At 46.8% G+C, this 23153-nt stretch overlaps 1 protein-coding gene across 17 annotated transcripts in view; it reads left to right on the top strand.

Moving 5' to 3' along the window:
- Nucleotides 1-23153, top strand: part of CSNK1G2 (casein kinase 1 gamma 2) — a 97683-nt gene that overhangs the window by 68298 nt on the left and 6232 nt on the right. For 16 of the 17 annotated variants that reach the window (XM_072601503.1, XM_072601510.1, XM_072601511.1 and 13 more), the window contains 5 exons: nt 17473-17513; nt 19641-19710; nt 20902-21050; nt 21849-22083; nt 22965-23050. In XM_072601503.1, coding sequence (XP_072457604.1) covers nt 17473-17513; nt 19641-19710; nt 20902-21050; nt 21849-22083; nt 22965-23050 — 581 coding nt within the window. Of the gene's footprint in view, nt 1-17472; nt 17514-17684; nt 17765-19640; nt 19711-20901; nt 21051-21848; nt 22084-22964; nt 23051-23153 lie in introns of those variants that run through there. The other variant, XM_072601513.1, reaches the window with a different exon arrangement.

Here is a 23153-nt window from a genome sequence, read left to right as displayed (position 1 = left end):
GTTATCCCCAATTTATGGACAAGAGTTGATGCAATGGAGGGACCAGAATGATTAGTTGAGTCTGTTTGCTAAGCAAATTAGTGGTAGCACCTGAGTTTTTTCCCATCTTTAAAAAAAATGGGGTGAATAGTCTTTGAGGACCCTTACATTACCAAAGCCTTATGAGCAATGGGCCTTAAATTGTGGAGGTGGAATAAACCTTCCTAGACTCCTTTTACATTCAAGAGAACTGAGACCTAGAAACAGCAAGTGACTTTCTCATGGTCTTGAACCAGTTTTGGGTCACATAAGCTCAGTTAGTCAATTTATTCAGAGTAACAACTTTTCTTAGGAAAGAAGGAATAGTCTCCCAGAATGTAATTCGATGCAGAATTAGAAGACTTGACTTTAAAGGTGATCTCTGGACTTGAGGAACTTTGGGTATATCACCCAACCTCCTGGTCCTCAGTTTCCTCATCTGTAAAATTAGGGGGTTAGATTATAAATGACCTTTGAGGTCCCTTCTGGCTCCAGACTTCTGACTTTTTTAATCTTATAAGTCTAGGATTTGACCAAAAAAGGAAATCTGTGACTTTCATTGAACCTGTTCTCTAGCTAAGATCTTTCTCAAGCCCATCTTTTGAAGAATGTTTAATAGTAACATGTTGGTTGCTGAACTCATACTCTTATGTATGTGTGAGTCTGGTTATCTCAGTTTGTCTTTGGGGGTTGGGAAAGTTTGATGGCCTCCTGGGAATCCATTTTAAAATCAAAGATGTCAGTGGTTGGTTGACTGAAGGCATCCCATAATCCTGTAAGTTGTTGAAAGTCATGTGAGATGTTCCCCTGGGAAACAAGACAAGCTTGGGGGTATCCGAGTCTGTGTACTTTGTGGCTTTGTTTTGTCAACTAAGGATTTTTCTGTTTAGTTCTCCCATGGACTTTTCGAGGCCAATGACTGACTGGAGAGGATAGGTGTAACTTGTTTTGTTTAAAGGTGCATGTTAAATAGCTTCTCTTTGGTACCAATGGTACTTCATGGCCTCAGACTGACTGGATAATGATCCAGGAGGTAGCAGAACAGATCCAGTGAAAAACCTTGTCTTAGGTCTGAAAGCTTTGGATTAAGGGTGTCATAGAGCCTTTATTAGAAGAGGATTGGGGGCAATATAAAGTTGCATGCAAATGGAGACCAAGGGAAAAGATTGCTATGGTGACTAATTTAGTTTGTAATTCTGTGTAGTCTTTTTTTTGTAAGGTCTAAATCTATCAGTTCACTGATGGGGGAAATCCTCGTGTAGAAACTTCATACATAGTGGCATATCTTCAACTTTTTTGTAACATAATTGACTTACCGTGGGGGCTTTGAGCGTTTGAGAGATTTGCCCAGGATCACAGAACTAAGCAGGACTTAAACCTCAGGTCTCCTGACTCCATTGCCAGCTTCTAGGGCACTTTCCATTAGCATTTTTGAAATAAATATTTAATTTTTTTAAGGAAGTTATTGGTTTCTTGACTTTAAAAACTGCAGACACATAGCATTGTGTGAAAAACACATTTTAGTGCTTTCCACCTTTCAAATATGTATAAACTTAAGGGAGTGATGTGGCCCTAAGTAAAAAAAAACTAAAATCATAGTCCTAGATGGCATAGCTGAGAGGAACCTTAGAACAGAGGATGTTAGTGCTGCAATTTTATTTTATTTTTATATATAATTTATATAAATTTATATATATTTTATTTTATTTTTCCTGCCAGTTTTATAGATGTGCACATGGCCACCCCACAAAGGTAAAGTTTTACAAAATCTTTGATTTAGAAATGAAAGGAAACCTTTTGGTCTAGCCTCATCGTTTTATAGATGAGAATACTGAGGTAACACAGGTATTAAGTGATTGAGCCAGGTTTTGAATTCAGACATTCTGACAGCAGATCCAGCACTCATCACTATATCACATACCATCTAAAACAGAACTTGCATGATCACAGTAAAGGATTAACCCTAATCACACTCTTGAAGATTGAGTTCTTTTTCTATATGTATGATGCTCCAGAAAGGAAAGTGTGTTGGTGAAGCTCAGCCAGAGCCCAGAGTCCTCAGCCTCACCTCCATTCTCAGTGCTAAGCCTAGCCACCCAAGGCCCTGGATCATACCACTAAGAGCCACATCCAGGTTCAAGAGGCCATCAGCCCAGAAGCAAGGAGCCCCTCAGATAGCATTTATTTGGGGGGATAGAAACCTTGGATCATTGTAATCTGGATTCTGTTGTATTAATGTTAAGATTTGGGGGACTGAGGTGGGCTTGAGGTTAGTTTGGTTTTTCCATTCAAATGAAAACTGGGGCCCTTTAACCAAAAACTACTTTAGGAGATTAAAAAAAAGTTTGGCTGCAGAATTTTGGTCTTGCTCTGAGCTTTCAGATAGCTAAGATACTAATCTTCAAAATTAGTTACTGGACACATCTAGTAAGAAAGTGTTTGCCCCAGCCAAAAATCCTTTGCTGCTTCAAAGACCCCCACCCTCCCAGACCTGGACCAGAGGCTGGGGTTGCAGCTAACTCTCAGAGCCAGATTTAATTTTTGCCTCTCCAGAGTCAACCAGAAGGACTGCTTCAGAGCTGTCACCCTTCCTTTTGGCCTGCAGCCCTACAGGTGGGTTTGCATGGGGCCTTTGGGTGCTGTTATTGGATCCAAAAGCGAGAGGAAAGATCAAAAGGGGCATGATTATAAAGAGTGAAGCTTTGTTTTTAAAGTTAAAATGCTTCATCACAGCACGCTCTTGAAGGCAGTGCTGTGTACTCCAAGCACTAACAGGTCCATAGAAGCTGGAGAGGCATCAGGGAGAGCCCCACAGACAAAATGACTTTTCTGAGGGACAGTCTGAGTGTGCAGAGCTCATCACCAGTGCTGCCACTCACAGCAGTCTTCTAATAGGGTGATGGCAAGTACGTGACAGGATACTATCTATACTGAAGAAATCATAGGTCCTTACAGTCTAAGCACTCAGCAAATAATGAGAGCCTAGAATCTTTGAATTTCAAGGCCCCCCATTAAGGGGTCTTAATCATCTTGCCCAACTTCTCCTCCGGTGTAGGTGGCATCCCCTATCTAGTGTCCTTGACAGGTGGTCAGCCAGCCTTTAAAGACAAGCTGCTGCTAGAAGCAGTGCCTTTCCTTGTTGGTCATGGAAGTGTTTGGAAGTGCCTTCTCCTCATGAGTCAGAATTACCTCCCTGTAACTTCTCTCTTTTGGTTCTGTTTCTGCCCTCGGGGAACAAAGAGAGCAACTCTACTCCTTCTTTCCCATGAAAGTCTTTCATAGCGTTTTTTTATTGTAAGTTTAAATTTAACATTTTGTTTTTACATGTAACTTCCAACTGTATCCCTTTGCTACCTGGTGAGCATCCCTCACAAGAAAGATTTACCTGAAAAACGAGATCAGCAGAACTGATCAACCCCAGCAGTCTGTAAGGGTGCCACACTTGGATGAGGACAGTATGGTCTCCCGTCTCTTCTTTGGAGCCAAGCATGGTTACTGTCATTTGGTGCCATTTTGATATTTTGGTTTTGTTCTTTCATTACTTCGCTGTAATCACTTTTATCGTTTTCCTTGTTCTGCTTATCTTCACTTTGCATCAGTTCTTATCTCATCCATGATCAATAAGTCTTTATTAAGTCCCTGCTGTGTAACAGATACCTTGTTAGGCAGTGGGTATCCAAATACAGAGAATAAAAGAGCCAACGCTGACCACAGGTTAGCGATGACACCTTCCAGTCTTGTCAGTACCTCAGGATATCATTTGTCTAGAATCAATGACTTAAACTTCCTGAGGTCCTCTCTCATTATTTCATCACTTGTCTTTAGTCTTCTCCTCATTCTTCTTTTTAAAAAAAGGCAGAAGCAAAATAAGAGTTGAAGGGATTATAGATTTAGAATTTAGCAGGACCTCAGAGATCATTACCCTCTTTATTTTACAGATTAAGAAACTGAGGCCTTACAGATGTGGTGACCACTGAAGCCTCCTTCTCACGGCTGCCTCTTACCCTCAGCCCATCCACCTGGAGCAGTGGTCCTGTACCTTCTTTGATCTTTTTCCTTTTAAAGAAAATTTGAAAATACTCTACTTGATCCTTCGCATTCATTGTTAGATTTGGTTCTTTAGACATTAGTTCTCTAAATGTTCTTACTATACCATAATGCTCTTTTTGTATCTATCCTTAGTTTACTTGTCTTTGATTCAGTTTTCTGAACAAATCCTTTAAAATCGAAGGCAGTAAAAGCTTTGTAATATAATGATCAGGATCGGCCAAGGGGGACTGAGAGTGTGCAGCATTGCATGTGCTGGCAGACTCCGCTGATGTGTTGGTTAGTTTTACTGAATTGCTTCCCCTCCTTATTTTGTAATGAAGGATGGCTTACTGGTTGGGGAGAGTGGAGACACTTAATTGGAAATGAATGTATTGTAAAAACAAAAGATGGCAGTTCAGATGTAAAAACAACAAATTCCAAGTTGACTGAGTTCCCTATGCATCTGCATTGATCTTGAGCAGTTCCCATTTTGCTTTGTCATTAGAATAATTTTTTCTTGTATATTCAGAATTTTGATCTTTAACTTGTCCGTATTGGATCATCTTCCCATACAGAATATTCATTCATTAGATACTGCAAACCCTTTCAAATCTGTGCCCCAAAAATATAGGGCTCTGTTTCATAATATGCCTAGACTCTTCTTCCTAGCCCAGTAGTCAGCAACTTTTTAAGCAGGAAGAGCTATTTTAGTACTTTTTAAAGAACTACATTTTTTTCATATTTTTTGATAACATTCTATACCATCTTTATCTGTATTAATTTTTGTTATTTTATACAAGTAGTAGATGAAATAATTATCATTGTTGACAGGAGACCCTTGTTATGTTTATAGTGTATATATAATAGCCAGTAATAGTGGTAATAGCTAACCATTCTGGAGCACTTACTATGTGCCAAGAACTTTGGTAAACATTTTACAATTATTATTTCATTCGATCCTCACAGCAATCCTGAGAGGTAAGGTGCATTTTATAGGTGAGGCAAAGAGGTTAAGTGACTTGCCCAAGGTCACACAACTAGTACGTATTTGAGGTCACATTTGAACTCAGATCTTCCTGACTCCCGGCCCAGGGGTTTTATCCATCAAGTCACCTAGCTGCCTCTACAGCTAACATAATAATAGCTAGCATTTATTTCTGTTCTGGAAACTGGAAGAAGGGTAGGACGAGAGTTCCTTTAGCCATCTCTGTGGTTCATAACAAAGCTATTTAGTGGGTTTTTCAGATTTGTAGATTGTCACTTGGAGTCAGGGGAAAGCCTGACCCTTAGGGAGAAGTAGTAGATTGGGCAGTGAAGAGGGTCGTCTGAACAAGGCCGGCAGCCAAAGGTAGGAGCCCTGAATGTGGGCAGTCAGCTTTCTGTACGCCTGAACTGTGCTGGATATTCCCACTAGTGGAGAGTGATGGTTGTGCCACCTGAAAGAGCCACTTGTAGATAGAGATGAGGACTGCTGGGTAGGGTCCAGCTGCAGGGGCTTGGAATGAATTGGTTATCAACTACTGTTCTTTATGGTGAGTTCTTCCTCTACTGTTTCCTAAGACATATCCTCTCTAGAATGTACAGAAAGCCAGTTTTTAGGAAGATTAAACTGGGGGGAGACTGAGGAAGACATAGAAACCTTGTCATAAAAGGATCATTAAAGAAACTGGGAGTGTTTAGCTTGGAGAAGAAAAGCCTAAAATGGGTGGGGTGGGGGGCATGGTTGTGATCCTGCAGTAGCCCAAGGTTGCAGTCAGAGGGAAGAATCAAGAACCTGTTCAGCCCCTTGTTGGGAGAATTAGCAGCAGTAAAAGGAAGGTGAGGAGTTAGGTGTTAGCTCAGCAGACACTAAGATTTACTCTCTAGCGAGGAAATGACCTGCCAGGGATGGAAGTGGAGTTTTTTTGGAGGGGGTAGTAAGGGATGTCGTTGATGGAATTCGTTCCCGAATTAGTATATTGGAGAAAATACCCTCAAAGTTCCAGCACCGATATTCTGTATTCTAAGGTATATTCCAGGTCTGATGTTCCAGGTTCTAGAGTTCATTCTCATTCTGTGTTCCATTCTGTGTTCTAAATTGCCTTGCAGGTCTGATAGTCTAAGTTCCAGGGTCCCTTCTAGCTCCTATGTCATTTTGTGACATCTGTGGTATGTTCTAAAAGCTCCCTAAGGGACAGTGACTAATTATAGTTGGCACATCTCCAGTACCTAGCTTGGTGTCAGCCCTTGACAAATGCTTGTTAAAATGGATTGACATTCTATGTTCTAAGGGCCCTCCCAGCTCTGATGTTATTTTGTGCTCTAAGGGGGTATCCAACTCAAAGATTCTTTGCTCCTCACTTTCTCTCCTGTTCTCACCCTCTACATTTTGTTCATCTGTCCCTCAGTCCTCTGTTCCCTTTCCTACCTCCCCACCTTTAGTTAGCCTTTTCCCCAGCTGTGGAACAGCATGCTAGTGTTAAAGAAGGGCTTGAGAGTCATCACTTTGGTTCCGATCCTGTATGACCTTGGGAAAGTCACCACAGCCTGGGGCTCTTGTGGTCATTTGTAAATTAATGGACCATTGAACTGGATCTCTTGATTGACTTTCCACCTCTTAAAATCCTGTAATCCCTTGTGAGTACACTCTTAGTTCTCTCTCTCTCTCTCTCTCTCTCTCTCTCTCTCTCTCTCTCTCTCTCTTCCTCCCCCTCTTCCCCCTCTCCCTCTCTCCTTCCCTTCCTCTCCCTGCCTTTCTCCTCTGTCTCTTCCAGGGTGACCTCATCTTCTGAGCTTCTACAGGTTCTGACTTTTTGCACCCCTCGCTGATATCTAAGCATTAGCTTCCTTGCCTTGCTTATTGTGTGTGCACGTGCATGTTCTCGCCCTCACCCATGCATACCTCATGGTGTACTGGTCAGGGCCAGTGTCTCTTGGAATGCCCAGTCCAGGGCCCTACTTTTACAGTGACTTAAGAAGTGCTGGTGCCCGGTAGCAGGCTTTTGCCACCATATCCCCCAACTCCCCCCTCCCCACCCTTTGCCTTACAGAACAACCTGCTCTATTTGTCAACAGAACCTAAGCTGGCCTTAACCTGGTAGCCGGGAGTCAATTTTCAGTTGGTTTGCTTGCCTTCAGAGCCTTTCGGTAGCCAGCCTTATTGTCTGGAAACACCCAGGATGTTGGTGGGAGCATGGAGAAAAACTCCTGAGCCCAAGTCATGAGCCTTGGAATACATTATGACTTTCTTTTTATGTTTACTTTCTATGAAGTCTGTTCTCTATACGTATTTACGGAAAACTCTTAATGTGTTTACTTAAAGTCCAGTCACAAGCTTGTAAAGTGAGGAAAAGAGGAGAAACCAAGTTTGGAGTTTGAGCTTTGCTAACCAACTTACTGAGCAACTTTGGGCAAATCAGCCCCCACCTCCCTTCCCCTTCCTCCTGTAGAACAAGGGGATAACAGCTGCCTTGGCTTAGGCGTCCTCATCCTTGCCACGGAGTGACTGATGTATGTCTCCAATAGCTGACTTGGTTAGGTCCATGGAAAGTTATAACGAACATATCAAACATAGATCAGTAAACAGGCATTTCTTGAGCACCTACTGGGTGTCAGAGCCTGAGCTGGGTGCCAGGGTACAAAGACAAAACCAAAACAGTTCCTGCTCTCCAGGGGCTTCCCTTCTAATAAGTAAGAAGCAGCATTGGCTCATGTGAGTAAATCCCAAGATAAATACTGAGTAATTGGGGGTCGGGAGATGGTTAAGGGCATCATCTTTATATGGGATATTTCTGTTTTTCTTTTTTAAAAGTATAATACTTAAACCAGCACCTATTGTTTCCCCAAGTAATTTAACAAAATGCTTTTATCCTGAAGTCTTGCCCAAGAATTCTTACTGCTTAGTGTTGACCCTCTACCCAAAGGCCCAGAACTCCTGGATGTCAGAGGGAGCAGCCTCTAAATTGTAGGTGGCTGATGATTGAACCAGAGCTTTCTTTATCTTGATGCTACATCCAGAGAGGAGAGGGCCAGGAGTCTTACTCACTGAGCCTCCCAAGTCCTCTATACCTTCCCACCTACTCTCAGCTTTTCTGGGGAGTCACCGAGCTCTGCGATCTATCAGCTGACTTCTTGACTGCTCTTGATGCCATGGCTACCCATAGACTGCCTCTAGGGAGGGCATGAGGCCTGTTTTCTTCCTTCCTTAGGCGAGTCTTCTCTAAGAGTCCAAAAGCCCTTGTCTTTAACCTGTTTTACTTCTTATCTTGTCTGTTTCAGCATGAGGTGGCCCCTTAACACTTGGTGGACTGAACCTGGGCCATGAGGGTCTGGGCAAGTGGGCACATTTATTTTCATACCCTTCTGGTCTCCAAAATGTCTCAGTGGGGTTGCACAAGGAAAGTGTTTGGAGTTCATGCCCTAGGATGGAGGTTTAAGGTGAACTAACTTAAAAGTTAACATTTTATCCAAACTTCAACCTTCAGTTACGCTAACCTCTTCCCCTGCAAACATAAGTCAGTTGTCTTGGAAGGAAAAGGACCCCGGACAGCATTGACACGGATAAACAAATGACTGGAAGGAACTAACCAGGCTCACAAGGGAACTAAAACCACAGTCAGTTTAGGAACCAGAGAAGTTTAGCCTGGAGAAGAGGAAACTTCAGGAGGAAATGAATGGTGGCCAGACGATGTCACAGAGGAGAGAGATGGGACTTGTTCCATTTACGCCCTGAGGACTGGGAGTGACTCTGTGTAAGGAAGAACTTCCTAATAATCTGAGTGGAGTGGGGTTGAAAGATGGTGAGCTCCCCACATTGGAGGGCTCCAAGGACACTCACCAACTGATCTCTCAGACGAGATGGGGGAGGGCAGGAGGTCACTGAGATTCATTGATTATGTGACTGTAAGGGGCTCTGCCAAGGCCTGTCTCTACACATTTCAATAAGCTTCTTGTCCAGTTTTTCTATCCTGTCATCCAGGTTATTAAACTTACTCACTGGGAGGCATCAGGAACTGAGATCTTAAATATTGTGTTGCATTCTATCCAGCCCCACCCCTCAGTGTTAGACCTCAGACACTTTAGTGATTAGCCACAGACTTCTAGGCCCTGGGGCCAAGGGAAATGGGGAACATGATGGAAATGGGAGGACAAAAGGATCTTTCAGGTCACCTCTGGAGGAAGGGGGTACCACCTACTATCTCCAGCCATTTCTTTGTGTTTCTGGGTTGAGGGATGGCCAGACACAGTTAGCTAGTTAAGATGATGTCTTGTCATCATTTAATCGTCTTTCCCATGGCTCCATCCGGAGCCTGCTGCACTACAGAGGCCCCCGAGAGGGACAAAAATCTCATCCCAAGCACCTAAGATTGCTGAATTCAAGTTACCCATATAACCCTCCTGTAAAATAAAGGGACTGGACTGAATTTAAAGCTCCAGAATCCCTTCCAGTTTTAAATCCTTTGAGACAAGGTTTTCAAAGCAGTTCAGAGATAGAGCTGCTGAGGAAGGGGGCTCTATTTTCGTTTTATGGCTATGGGGAAAGTGAGGCACAGAAACTTTGAGATATTCTCAAAGGCAGAGTAAGAATTTGACCCACTGAACTTAATACTTTCTCTAGAAGTACTTCCCCACCCCCACCCTACCAGTGTGTCTTGTCAAGGCTATTTGCATTGTACCTCTTGTCTGCATCAGAACCATGGTTGTCTTTTATTTCGAACCCAAGCTTTTCAGCCTGGCTCTGAAGGTTTTTGTTAATTTAACTGCATCTTATTTCATGTCCTACTCTAGAAAAAATATTTGCTTCTTACCTAGCTGTCTCTCTGCCCTCCCCTGGCCTGATGCTCACCTTGCCCTTGGCGTTGGCAGGTGTGCTGAGGGGTCTCAGAAAGGGGAGCATCCTCTTGCTACCTCAGAAGCTGTACCACATGAGGAGGCAGTTGTGAGGTGATTCCCACAGATGGGAACCTGTTCTGACTGATGGCCAAGTGAAGCCATCACCCCCACCTCACGTCTCAGCCAATGCCATCAGCTCTTCTAGGGGTACAGGGACCCGCCAGCTCATTGCCTCCTTATCCTGTCACTCTGTGACTGATCACACCAGGTCTGTGTGATGTGGCAGCCAGAAAGACTGGTATTTGTCTCTATGGGGCAGAGTCAGGTTTTGAGTCTGGGTCTTCAGGCTCCTAATGCAGTGTTCTATGTGCCAAGAATGAGGAGAAGTGGAGAGTTTCATTCTTGTCAGCTTTGCTCAGATCCTGCAGCATTATAGGAACAGAATTAAGAAACTGGAACATGCCCAGGACAGACAGACTGAGATGAGGAGGAGACTCATGAAACAATCATTCCTGCAGAGAAGCTTTAGAATGGGCTTAGTGTCTTCAAATCCTGGACTTGTACAGGGAAGTGAGAGTAGGCAGCCAACAGTGTGCCTGTAAGGAAAAGTTAACTGGCAGCAGAGAAGCACAGGTCCTGGGTTCAAATCCTGCTTCTGCCACTACCTGTGTGTGACTGTTGCAGGTCATTTCACCTTCTTGGAACGCACTTTCTACACTTGTAAAATGAGAGGATTAGATGAACCTTAACATTCCTTCCACATGTGACTTAGTGGCCCTGAAAACCAGTTTCATATCACTGCAGGGCTTCGAGCAGAGGTTGGGTTCTAGACCTCTTATCTAGAATGTTTAAAGAACAGATTTCTGCTTATTTAAGTTCTCTTACAAATCTGAGATTCTGTTCTTTATGAAAATAACCTCTTTATTTTCTCTCCCTCTCCTTTCCTCCAGCCTTTCTTTAGTAGTACTTGGCTGGAATGCCTGTCCAGACCCCTGGCCTTCTTTGACCTATTTACTTCTGGAAGGTGTGTCAGATGGATGCACATTAAGCCTATGCCTTTATGCTCTGTATCCAGAATGCCGCCAGCCTTAAGTCTTGCTTTTCCAGTGCCAGTTGACCTCCCTAGAGCCTTATTCACCCTGTACTCCAACGGACCTTCTCCTGAGCTTGTTGGCCACAAAGACAGGGAGGAGGACAGATAGGCTTAAATTAAAGTAGCAGTTACGACACTGATTATCTTGCTGTCCTGGGAGCCTTGGGGCAGCTGGTCCTGCAGGGTTTCTGGCCTCACATCCTAGAAAACTCAGCACCACCCCCACAGCCAGATGGCATGATCTTTACTGCCCTCCAAGCAGAGGACCTTGGGAACAAAGGCGGGGGCAGCCCCATGGGCTTTCTGCCCACATCCCTTCCCTTAGAACACCGTACATCTGCGTCATATTCTAGGAGAGGAGGTCCTAACGCCAGACAGTGGGTGAGGATAAAGCAGGCCGAGGTCAAGAGTTCACTCCCTAAACTTGAAGCTTTGCTTTGCTGGTTCCTGGACAGTTTTCTAAGAAATACTTTGCTGCCTTTCACCAGGGAGTTTGGGCTTGGAGAGTGTGGTTGATTTAATGCTAAAAAGCCCCAGTTCAGGGAAAACTAGGGGTTCTACCTCATTACCTTGTCTTGGTTTGTCTTGTCTTATCAAAAACATCATTTCTGGATGTACCTTCCATCCTTCTCCACTCCCTACCTAATGTGTCTTCCCTTGTAACAAAGACAAGGAAAACAGTCAAACAAAACTAACAGACCCATTAACTGTATTTTAATGTTACATGCAACATTCCACACCCATAGACTCTCACTTCTCAAATGAAAGAAGGGATTTTCTCTGGCATTTAGAGCAATTGTAATACATGCTACAGCTTGTGTGTATGTGTATATGTGTATGTGTGTGTGTTCATGCACACATTAGTGTAAAAGACAGGTGTCCTGTATCCAGGCCCAGAGCTCTAGATCTCAAGAATACAGCTCTGTCAGCCCTTTGGCCACCAGCATGAGACAGCATCGCTGTCCCAAGATTCCTGCTCCCACCTGGCTGACACAAAGTCATAGGTTGTCACCTAGTCTTCAGCCGACTCATTTGGTAGAGGAAGCAGCTGAGATCCAGAGAGGGGCAGTGATTTGGCCAAAGTCACACGAAGTCGGAGCTGTAAACAGGGCTGGCACCCAAGTCTCCTTATACTGGTGCTAGTGTTGTTTCTAACACATTCTGCTGTAGACACTGGTTTTTCCCCAGGCAGGAAGTTAGAAAGAAATTGCCAAAGCAGACTTACTGCCCTGCTTCCTCAGAAGTACCTGCATTTTCTGGCGCCTTCACTTAGCCTTCTTCCTGTTGCTTGTTCGGGGGTCTTAGCCTCATTCTGTACTTGTTTTAGCTCTGTAGTTTCACAGATCATTGCAGATCTCTGGGCTTCAGCCCCCTGATCTCACTTAGTCCTTCACAGTCCCCATCACCCTTCTGTACCTATGTACCCCATGTGGTCAGGCCAGCAAATGCTTGTTCAGGGCAGTGTGGTGAGGCAGGGAGATGCCTGTCTTCATGAATTCAATCGTGCTGTGGGAGAGAAGGTTTGGACACCTAAGTCTAAGGCTAAATGTGCTGCAGTTTCAGATTGGGCAGATGTAGAAAAGGCTGCAGGCCGGGTGAGAGGCAGTCACAGAAGGCCTGCATTAAGGAAGAAATACTCTTTGAACAGGGCCTTGAGAAACCCGCAGGCCAAAGTAGGGCATTCCAGGCAGAGACACCAGAACAGCCTAAACCAAGATGCAGAAATGGGAAAGTGTAGGAAATGGTTCAGCCTGCCCTCCCTTCATTCCTCCAGCCTTCAGTGCAGCATCCACCTACCCCCAACACACAGGTTCCTGCTGGTTGAGGCTGAGCCCGCCTTGGTAGGGAAGGGCCCAGACCAGGACAGGAATCTTTGCAAAGCCAAGGAGTTGGTGAGTAATAGACTGGAGACCTGGAATTCCTCTGCACCGTAAGGGCAGGGAGCTCTACCACGCACACTCCTCTCCCCCATCCCCCAGTCCAACGGACCCCGTCTGAGACATGGAAGCAAGTATACGAGGAATGAGTGAATAAACAGATTAGTATGCTGTCTTGCTTCCTGCTTTTCAGAGAGTTCACGCAGTGACCCCAGAAAGAGAAGTAAAACATATTTCAAAAAGAAGGGGAAAAAATAATTCTCCATTTTACAGATGGAGAAAATAAGGTCCAGAAAGGGAAAATCGCTTAGCCAGTTGGGAGCTGACCTGAGACTACATTAGGACCCTCATCTCCTGCCTCATTCCAGAGTGCTCTGGGCTCCAGCCCACAGCTGCTGTTCCACACTCGGTGCCCCATGTCCCTTCTTGGGCACAATGTTTGCTACACCTTGGCGCTCCCTGTGAAAGCTGGCATGTGGTGCTGCCCCACGACCTCACTGTTGGTCTGGAGAAAAAGTTCTGACCTTGGTAGTTGTTCTCCTCAACCAAGAGGAGCAGTCCTGCCCCTCCCCCCACACCTTGGACGTGCTTATCTGTGTCTGATTGAGGAGTGAATTGGGCAGTAGGGGAGGGAGAGACTCCCTCATTGGAAAGCCTCTTAAAACTGGACACCTCTTTGAATTCAGCTTAGTGGTCAGTCTACCTGCCTGCTACCACTCCAGCTATTACTCCTGAGATCCAGGGACGAGGGCTTTTATTATTCCCCAATGCCAGAGAATCCCCCTCTGCCCAGTAGTATCCAGTGAAGTGGTCAGAGATCTGGGCAGGAAGCCCCCTCAGATACCATAAAGTACAGAGTTCTCCCTAAATAGGCACAAATCCCTAACAAGTCCTAGCCACCAGTGGAAGACTTCCAAGGTTGGGGAACTCACTATTTTTAGGAAGTTGTTCCTTACATCAGACTGAAAGTCTCTTCATTGTTCCAGATTCTGCCCTGGAGGTCCAGAACAAGGTTAGTTGCACTTATATATGACAGGCCTTCAGATACTGAAACATCCTCAGACTATACTTGTGTGCATGCTGTCATGCTTGAGTGGTCTGGAAGCCCCTTGAAGACCTTCTTGTCTGGATCTCTTGTACCTAGGCAGGGCCTTAATCACCCTATAGAAATGTGTGTTGACTTGACCTGATTACCTGCCCCACCAGCCCACCCCCAATCTTTAGTTCTTCAGGTTCTACATCTTCAGTTCCTTTTACCAGCCCATCACCATCCTGGTGACCCTCCAGGTTGGCCCTGTTCTTAAAATGTGGTACTCACCATACCGGCCTCATTCTTGTAGCTTGGACAAATGCTTTTCTCAGTAACTCAGGCAGCCTCTCAGTGCAGATATCAGTTTCTATTTTACATAACTGATGACTTCCATACCTTGGTCTAAATTTTTAAATTGATATCCATTCTCTTTGCCCTGATCAAGCCTATTATTATTTGAATAAGCCTCTTGGGGCTGGTGATTTTTGGTGGGAATCTGTGTTTTTACACTGTTCATCCTTGTCATGAACTGCCTGTTTCCTTTCTACCTGGGCCAGGTCTTCCTGGGGGCTCCTTCTTTGCCTTCTGTGGTTCCAAAAGCTACCTCTGCAAGAGGAGTGGAGGTATATGAGATCTGTCTGTCTTTGACGCCCTTGTCTCCCAAAGTTCCTCAGTCTCAATGACCGTATCGTTGGTGATGGTGTCTCTGGCTTGTTGCCCTTTCTTTCCCTTGAGGCTGTATCCCAGTGTCTCTCTGGGCTGGTCCTAGACAGGGCTCTTGGATCCCACTGTCCATCCCTCATCAAATAAAACATCCAGATATATACAAACCCCCCTTTTCTTCAAATTCTTGCTCGCACCAACCCTTAGTGCAGCATGTAACCGGGGTTACTGTTCAGTGCCTCAGTTCAGTAAAAAGGCCTTTACCGTGCAGAAAGCCTTCTACCTGATGTGAAATGAAGATGAAAAGCCATGTAATGCCTCACCATCAGAGTTTATCGTTGAACAGGAGCAATAGGATATGGACCTAAGTAAGGATTGCAAGATAGAACATGACAAGGACAGGAAGGGGCTGGGCAACACTTTGGGAAAACTGAAGGATGGAGAAAACTTTCATTTGGGGATCTAGCAGAAACTTCATGGAGAAGGTGGCCCCTGGGCTGGTACTTCCAAGGGAAGGGGCAAAGGAGGAGAGAGGACCAGCATGAGCAGTGGTCTGGTGCAGGAAAGAGGCAGACCAGACTTGTCCGAGGAGAAACTATGCAGAGGAAAAGCTAGTTTTGAGTGGAGATAGAATTTTCCTTTTGAAGACATGTCCTTTTGGACTTGTACGGCCTGAAGCAAAGTGAAACGTACTAGATCCAAAGTAACAGCAGTATTATAAGCTGTTCAGCCATGAACGACCTAGCTTTTCTCCGCAGTGATCCAAGACGGCTCTTAAAGAGTTATGATGAAAAATGCTACCCAGAGAAAGAAATGGTGCTCTGTAAAGACAGATTTTACTTTATTTTCCTTGCAGTTTTTTATGTTTTCTTTTACAACATGAGTATTATGGATGTGTTTTGCATGACTGCACAGGTATAACCTATACCAAATTGCTTGTCTTCTCAATGGGGAGTGAGGGTGGGAAGGGAGGAAGGGACAGAATTTGGAGCTCAAAGTTTTAAAAAAGAATGTTAAAAATTGTTTTTACATGTAGCTGAGGGAAAATGAAATACTAAAAAAAAAAACAGATACACTTTTGGATGGGAGGAAGGCAGCTCCATTTGAGGACAGATTCAGTTTGGACCAGTTCTATAGTTTCTTCTCCCTGGGGTGTTTCTACTCCATCCCCATCCCCAGGGGAGTGGCACAGGCTTGTTTGCTGGTGCTTGGAGTGGAGAAGAGTAATCCAGGGAACAGGCTTCTGTTTCTCTCTCACTTTTCCATTTACCAAAGCACTTTCCTACAATAGCTTAGGGAAGGTGTTTTAAAGGAGCTGATATTATTCCCATTTTATGTATTAAAAAAAAAGAACTGAGGCCTGAGAAGGGAGGTTTCTGGTCAGTCTCTCTGCGCCTAGGTGAAAAGTTTGGCCTTCAACATCCTTCCTCCCCATCCTATGCCTAGGGGGATGCCTTGGGTTGGGGGTAAGAAGTAGAACCCTAGAAAATGTTCCTGGGAAGGTGGGGGGAAGTTCCAGGACCAAAGGACTGTCCCCTTGGGGTGGGGGCGAGGGTGAGGTGGTGAGGTGGGTGATTTTGTGTTTCATACTAGAAGGGCTCTAGCAGCAGCGAAGAGGATGGTCCTCTGAGCTTGGCCACTTGCTCTGAACTACCGTCAGAGCTGACCTGGCACCAGGAGAGAACAGTTTGAAGTCAGAACATTTGGGCTCAAATTTGAGCTCTGCAGCTTATTAAATGGGACATATCTTATTCTCCCTCTGAACTTGTTTCCTCCTTTGTACAGTGAGGAGAGAGGAGTCCATTTGAACAAAGAATGTCTTAAACAACTTATATGTAAGGCACTGTGCTGGCTGCTGGGGATATAAAGACACTCCCCTCCAAAAAAAAGCTAGAGCCTGTCCTCGAGGAGCTGACATTTTGCCCACATGGGCTCGATGACGTTTCCAGTGCTTCGCTGTTGTAATCCATCCTGTGAGCCTGTGGAGGGCTCTTCTGCCCATGTTAGAGAGCGTGTCCTGAGGCTGACAGGGCTGGGCCATGGTGGAGAACAGTCCCTTGCAGTCAGGTCTGCCTGGCACACTCTCTGGGTGCCCTCTCACGTATAACCTTCACTGGTGCAATATCACTTCCTTTCTGTCTTCCCCAGATGCAACAGTCTGTGCATGTGTCTCTGAGCTTTCAGAAATTCCATATTAACTCAGCAGACACTGAAATGACCATGCAGAGCCAGCCATAGTCCCTTTCCTCATGGGCTTGTAGGTAGAAGAGGAATGAGGCACAGACTAACAGACAGCCCAGTGCAGACAGAGTACTTTGTGAAGTTAGCAACAGCAGCCAAGGGGAAGAGCCCGGGAGGCCAGGCTGGCATTTGAGTTGGGCTTTCCCAGAATTCAGTCTGAAGAAAAAGAGAAGGCACGTGGACAAAGAGTTCTATAAACAGGGACAAGACGGCGTTGAGCTTGGAAGTGGAGCAGGGTCAGCTCCTCTGGTCCTTGGCCTAACATTTGTGGAAGAAAGGGTACGGGACCCAAGGTCAGAAAACCTAGGTTCACATTCCTGCTCTAGTACTTCATAGCTTTGTGACCATCGCTAGGTATGTCACTTAATCCTTAGGAACCTCAGTTTCCTCCCTGTGAAATAGAGGGCTGCTACCTCAGAGGGTTGTGGTGAGGAAAGCACTTTATAAATGAATTGTGGTGCCAAGGAGAGGACTCAGGAGGAAGGAGGGAGCTAGGGAGGTTGTTCTTAAGTCTCATCACAAGAAAAATAGCCAGGTAGTGGCAGGAGAGATTGGTGGTTGGGGACAGTTTGTGCCAGGCCTGGGAAAATGGCTTTGATTTTCACCTGAAAGTGTGGATGAGAACCGATCCAGACGGTGTGTTCCTGAGTGTCTCGGGTGGTGTTGCTCTTGCCGTCAGTGTATTTACAGCCCTTTCTTCCTTTCTACAGGAAAGAATCTCTATACAAATGAGTACGTAGCTATCAAACTGGTAAGTGCTGCTCCCTCGCTTCCCTAATTCCCCCTTTTCTCATGGCGACTTTAAATTGGTTTTTTCCCAGCCCAGATCCCTTGCAGCCCTTCTGGCTTCCCACCCCAAGTCCTTTCCCCAACCTTGAACTACAGAGACTTCATTGATTTGCTAAATCCCATCCTTCTGTAGTTTTTATGCAGTTCAACCAGCCTCATGGGGGAGAGAGGGAACAAAGGGGCGAACAGTCCAGCTCAGCCATCATACAACAGGTAGGGCAGGTTTGTCAGCACCAAGATGAGGAGGACAGTGGTGGAGTTTGAGGGAGGGGACAGGCATGGAAGGCATCTGGAATAGGCAGGACTGGAGCTGTTGAGGTGCTCCAGTGAAGCCTTTTCCTGAATTGTACCTGAGTTGGAATAAACCACTATTGCTCCTGGCTTAGTAGCCGAGGACCATTGCTGCTCAGGCAGCAAGTGGCTTATTCTAGGACACCATGACCCAGTAGACCCAGGTCTCCCTGCCCCCTGGACAATGAGAATCCTAAAAGCTGGCTTCCTGGAGCTGTTCCATACACCCCTTCAGCAGAGCCTGCCATGCCAGGGGCTTGGCCCTAGCCTTGGCCTGCACTGTACTGGCAAGGCTTTGGTTTGGGGTCAGAGAGACAGGATGAAACAAGCATCTGGGATTGGACACCCTCGGTTCAGCTCCTGCCTCAACTGTTTGCTGGGTGACCTTGTGCAGTCCCCTTCCTTCTTTGGCTGTAATTTCCTCATCTGTAAGATGAAAGGGGTTTAAGGAGTTGACCTACATGATCTCTAAGGGTCTCTTCCAGCTTTAAATCCCATGATTGAGCTTTCAGGAATGGACCCTTGCTGGCATTTGTAACTCTTCCAGCATTCCACATATCTGACTTTTGCCCCACTAGACCCCTGGTTTTAATCTGGGAGAGAGAGAAAACCATCTTCTTCCAATAGAGGACTTTCTTTCTTCCCTAAATTAAAGTCAGGTCCAAGTGGGACAAAGGGCTGATTTTGGAGGTATGCAAAAGGAGTTGGCTACATTTATTTTCCAGTTGGGAAAAGGCAAAACATAAATAGCACTTTTCTTAGGCCCACATTGCCATATACACCCTTCATAGCTTGGGACTCTGAGCTGCACACCTTTGGCTTTAGTGATAGGCTACACTCCTTCACCCAGGCCTTGTGACCCATAGCACACGTGCTCAGGTTATGGGCTCATTTAGGGGCTTAAGAGCAGAATGAAACCCACTGATAGACACAGAAACCATGCAGTTGGAACCATGACTTCCTGGGGATTTTTGGCACTGAACTGTAGAATATCAGGCCTGGATGAGACCAGAGAATGTGGAATGTCAGAGCTAAAGGAGGCCTCTGAGATGGAAAGCACCATAGGATGGAGAATCATAGAATCTTAGAGCTTATCTAGTTCAACACTCTTATTTTATAGATGGGGAAACTGAAGCCCACAGAGGGAGAGGGACTTGCCTGAGGTCACACTGTAATTCAGTGGCAGCGTCAGGACTGGAAACCAGATCTCTGGTCTCCGAGCCCAGAACTCTTTCACCTTTGCCTATCGTGGGGACAATTTTACATCTCAGATGGATCTGAGAAATTAGTTTACATTAGTGTTGACCTGTACCAACAGGGCCAAGGCCATGGATTCTGTCTTCATGTAATTTATTTCCTTGGCACATCCTAGGCCGTTGATCTGAGGCAGCTATATATAGGTAGAACCTCAGCAACAAGACAGGCCCGTTAGCTCTGCTGGAGATGGGACCAGCTCCATGGAGTCGGGGTGGTTCTGCCCATGGTTTAGAGGCTGAGTCTCGAGTGTCAGAAGCCAGAGGTCCCCTCAGCAAGTTCTCTCTTCAGGGGGGTTTTAATGGAGTCACCCTTCCTTAGAGTTCAGCAGGCCCCAAGCTTCCCCCAAAGCAGCCTTCTTTTTCTTTTCCTGTGTTGGATTCTCTCCATCTGATCCTTTTTGTGAGATTCCAGCGACCAGATTGCTGGTGATGGCAGCCTTGTTGTAGTTCTGACCTGGCTCTTCCTTGGGCCCATTCATGTCATTAACTGTGGCCTCTGCCTCTTGTTCTTTTCTCCTTCCCTCCCTCCCTGCCCTCTGAAGGAACCTATAAAGTCCAGAGCCCCGCAGCTGCATTTGGAGTACCGGTTTTACAAACAGCTCGGCAGTTCAGGTAAGAAGATATGCTCCGAGTCAGGTATTGCCTCACAGGAGCCAGGGGAGGCAGTGTCGGGGTTGAAGAAATATTATTCTAGTCTGAGAGTCAAGACACCCATGTTCAAGGCCCAACTCTGTATGACCTTGGGTGAGTTGCTTCCCTTATCCAGGGCCTCAGGTTCCCCCTTTGTTAAATGTAAGGGTTAGACGCTACGAGCCCCTATGAGCCCTAAGATCCCTTCCAGTTCTGACCTTCAAGGAATCAAGGATAGCTTCCCAGGTCTTTATGCCTACCCCTAGCCTGCCATGGGGACTGAGGCCTAGGCCCACTTCCCCAAGCCAGTTTCTAGTTTTTTTGACAAGCCAAATATAGGCATGGAAAAGTGTGTTGGTTCAGTGGAACAGAAGAGAGAGTCTAAGAGCTGCTGCAGTCTGAGATGAATGGGGTGCAGTGCTGAGCCCCATGGGGGGTGAGAGGAAGGGGAGGCCCTAGTGACAGGGGGCGTGGCCACTGCCCAGCCCCCAAGATACCTTAGTAGCCTGCAGTGGAACAGGGCAGCTAGCATAGTGAGATGGCTGTTTACCTCACTCATCTGGGTATGGTGGAAAGAGCCCTTGATCCGGAGAGTCAGGAGGCCCAGGCTTGGGTACTTATCCCACCACTGACTTACAGTGTGGCCTTGGGCAACTCACACACATGCATGAATACACACACACCCACACATACACACACACACACACACACACACACACACACACACACACACACACACCTACACCCCTTTTTCCCCCCGTCACTGTTTGGTAATTTCTGGGAGATCTGACACCATGTCTTAGGAAGAATATGAATATGGTCAGAGTGCCCAGATGGCGAGGGGAAAGAGATCACACCACTGGAAGGACCTGAGGACAAGAAGATGGGGGCAGGAGCCATGGCAGATGAACTAGTCTTCATGTACAGTCCTAGGAGGGAGACCCAAGGACTTTTGGAGGCCACTGTTTCCCTCTGTGAACTCCAGGGTGGGCTAAGGGATGTCAAGATGGAAGGACCATTTAAGGTCACCTAGTCCAGCCTCCTTACTGTAGAGGGAAATGTCTTGCCCAAGGTCATTCAGGTAGCCGCCAGTAAGAGCCAGGGTTCTTTCCACTCCCCAGCGGCCTCACTGCTCATCTCTACCGTTCCTTCCCCCTCTCTTGTCTCCTGCAGAAGGGATTCCTCAGGTTTACTACTTTGGCCCATGCGGGAAATACAACGCCATGGTGCTGGAGTTGCTGGGACCCAGCCTGGAAGACCTGTTTGACTTGTGCGACCGGACATTCACTCTGAAAACCGTGCTGATGATTGCCATCCAATTGGTGAGGGGCCCAGCATGGCAGGGGTGGTCTGTGGTCTGTGGCCTGGGCCTGAAGTCCCATAGAGAAGTGGGGAGGTGGGCCACTGAGTGTCGCTAGAGCAGGGAGAGTCTGGGGAAAGGACAGAAGCAGCTCTGGATGCTGGGAGAGAAGCTGAGAAGACCCTGACCATGTACCCAGGAACTATAGGACCCCCCAGTCCTCACCTCAGGTCCCATCTGTCTCCTAGTCAGGGGCTATAATTCTGAGACCTCTATAGGACCCTGTTTGGGGAGGGCAGGCAGGGCTGTCCTTTTGGCCATTACCTTCAAGAACTTTGATTCTGAGGGACAGATTCTCTCCCCCATATGTAGATATGTACACACACACACACCCCTCTTGTGCTCCCTTTTCAGTGTAAAGAAGCCCCTCTGTGTTAGTCTGGCGCACACACACACACAGACACACACACACACCACACACACACCACACACACACCTCTCTTCTGCTCCCTTTTCAGTCTAAAGAAGCCCCTCTGTGTTAGTCTGGCCACAGGTATCTCTTCTTCAGTCTGGGTAATCCTCCTCCTCCTCTGCTTGGAGGGGTTTTAAGTAGGTGAGAAGCAGGGCCTACCCTGGGCTTGCTCATTTCCAGGCCCAGAGACTGACACAGGCTGAAAATAGACATGACAGCAGCAGAGAGAGGCCTGAGAAGAACAGGGGGCAGCGGCAGGCAGGCGAGGACATAGAAGGGGCAGGGGCCAGGGCACTAGGAGGCCTGGCCTTGAGGTGAAGGGATCTCCACGGCCTCCACATCCCCCAGATCACACGGATGGAATATGTCCACACCAAGAGCCTGATCTACCGTGACGTGAAGCCGGAGAACTTCCTGGTGGGCCGGCCAGGGAGCAAGCGCCAACACACCATCCACATCATTGACTTTGGCCTGGCCAAGGAGTACATCGACCCTGAGACCAAAAAGCACATCCCCTATCGCGAGCACAAGAGCCTGACAGGCACGGCACGCTACATGAGCATCAACACACACCTGGGGAAAGGTAACTGCTGGGGGCTCCTGGGCAGGAGGGCGCTTTGGACAGAGCCTTCTGTAACAGATGAGGGAACAGTGGCACAGTGGGGAGCCGCAGCTTGGTGCCCAGGAAGTGATAGAGAACCCAGACTGCAGAGAGGAGGGAGAGACCGTGTTTAGGGGCTGAGTGTGGACAGGCTAAGTGTGTGGGGAGTGTGAAAGTGAGGTGAAGGCGTCAGTCCAGGAATGTTGGACTTATAGTGAAGTCCTAGAGGAATAAACAGTAGAGGCGTGGTGTTCAAAGAGAATAGAATAAGAAGGAGTTTTGGTGAAAGAACAGGGGCCATGTTAGACTTGGTTTTCTAGAGAACCTCACACCCCACCCTGGGGTCCCATCCCCTGCAGGTGAGGCCTAGGAGATGTGCATGTGCTCATATTGGGAGGGCCAAGCTGACCTGGGAGGAGGGGAGCCTAGCCTGGCAGAGAGAGTGGCCCTAGCACCCCATGGTGCCCATGCATGTCCAAGGTTTGCTTGTCCCTCTGGAGCCCAGCAGCCCTGAGTGTCTCTAGATCTGTCTTTGATATCTCCATCAGGCAAGAGAGCTGCATCTCCCTCTTGGAGCCAGGCTTCTTTCCTTCAGCAGTTTCTGTGCCTGCAGGGGGAAGGGCTTGTTTGGCGCTGGTGGCAGTACAAGCCCAGTGCTTTCACTCACTGTGCTCCCAGTCTGATTTGGTTAAACCCCAGTGTGGGCGATCAGGCAGCATCCCTGATAAATGTATTAGGGGGTGCAGTTGGCTCCAGGAGGTCCAAGGAGAGAAAGTGCCCATAACCCCCAGGGTCCCCACAGACACGCAGTAGGTAGGCAGTGACTGATGTTGTGAGGTGCTTCCCATGTGCTCCTTCTGCAGAGCAGAGTCGGCGGGATGACCTGGAAGCACTAGGCCACATGTTCATGTACTTTCTCCGTGGGAGCCTCCCCTGGCAAGGCCTTAAGGTAAATAGTGACCAGCGGCTGCAGGCCTGAGGATCTCCTTAACTCTGGCCCCTTGACCCCAACATGGCGTTTCCTGTTTTGGTGTGAAGTGTAGCTAACTGCG

The sequence above is a fragment of the Notamacropus eugenii genome, chromosome 4, assembly GCF_028372415.1.
Source record: "Notamacropus eugenii isolate mMacEug1 chromosome 4, mMacEug1.pri_v2, whole genome shotgun sequence".
NCBI classification, from domain to species: domain Eukaryota; kingdom Metazoa; phylum Chordata; class Mammalia; order Diprotodontia; family Macropodidae; genus Notamacropus; species Notamacropus eugenii.
The sequence above is the reverse complement of the archived record's forward strand: the minus strand, read 5'-3'. Positions and strand labels throughout refer to the sequence as shown.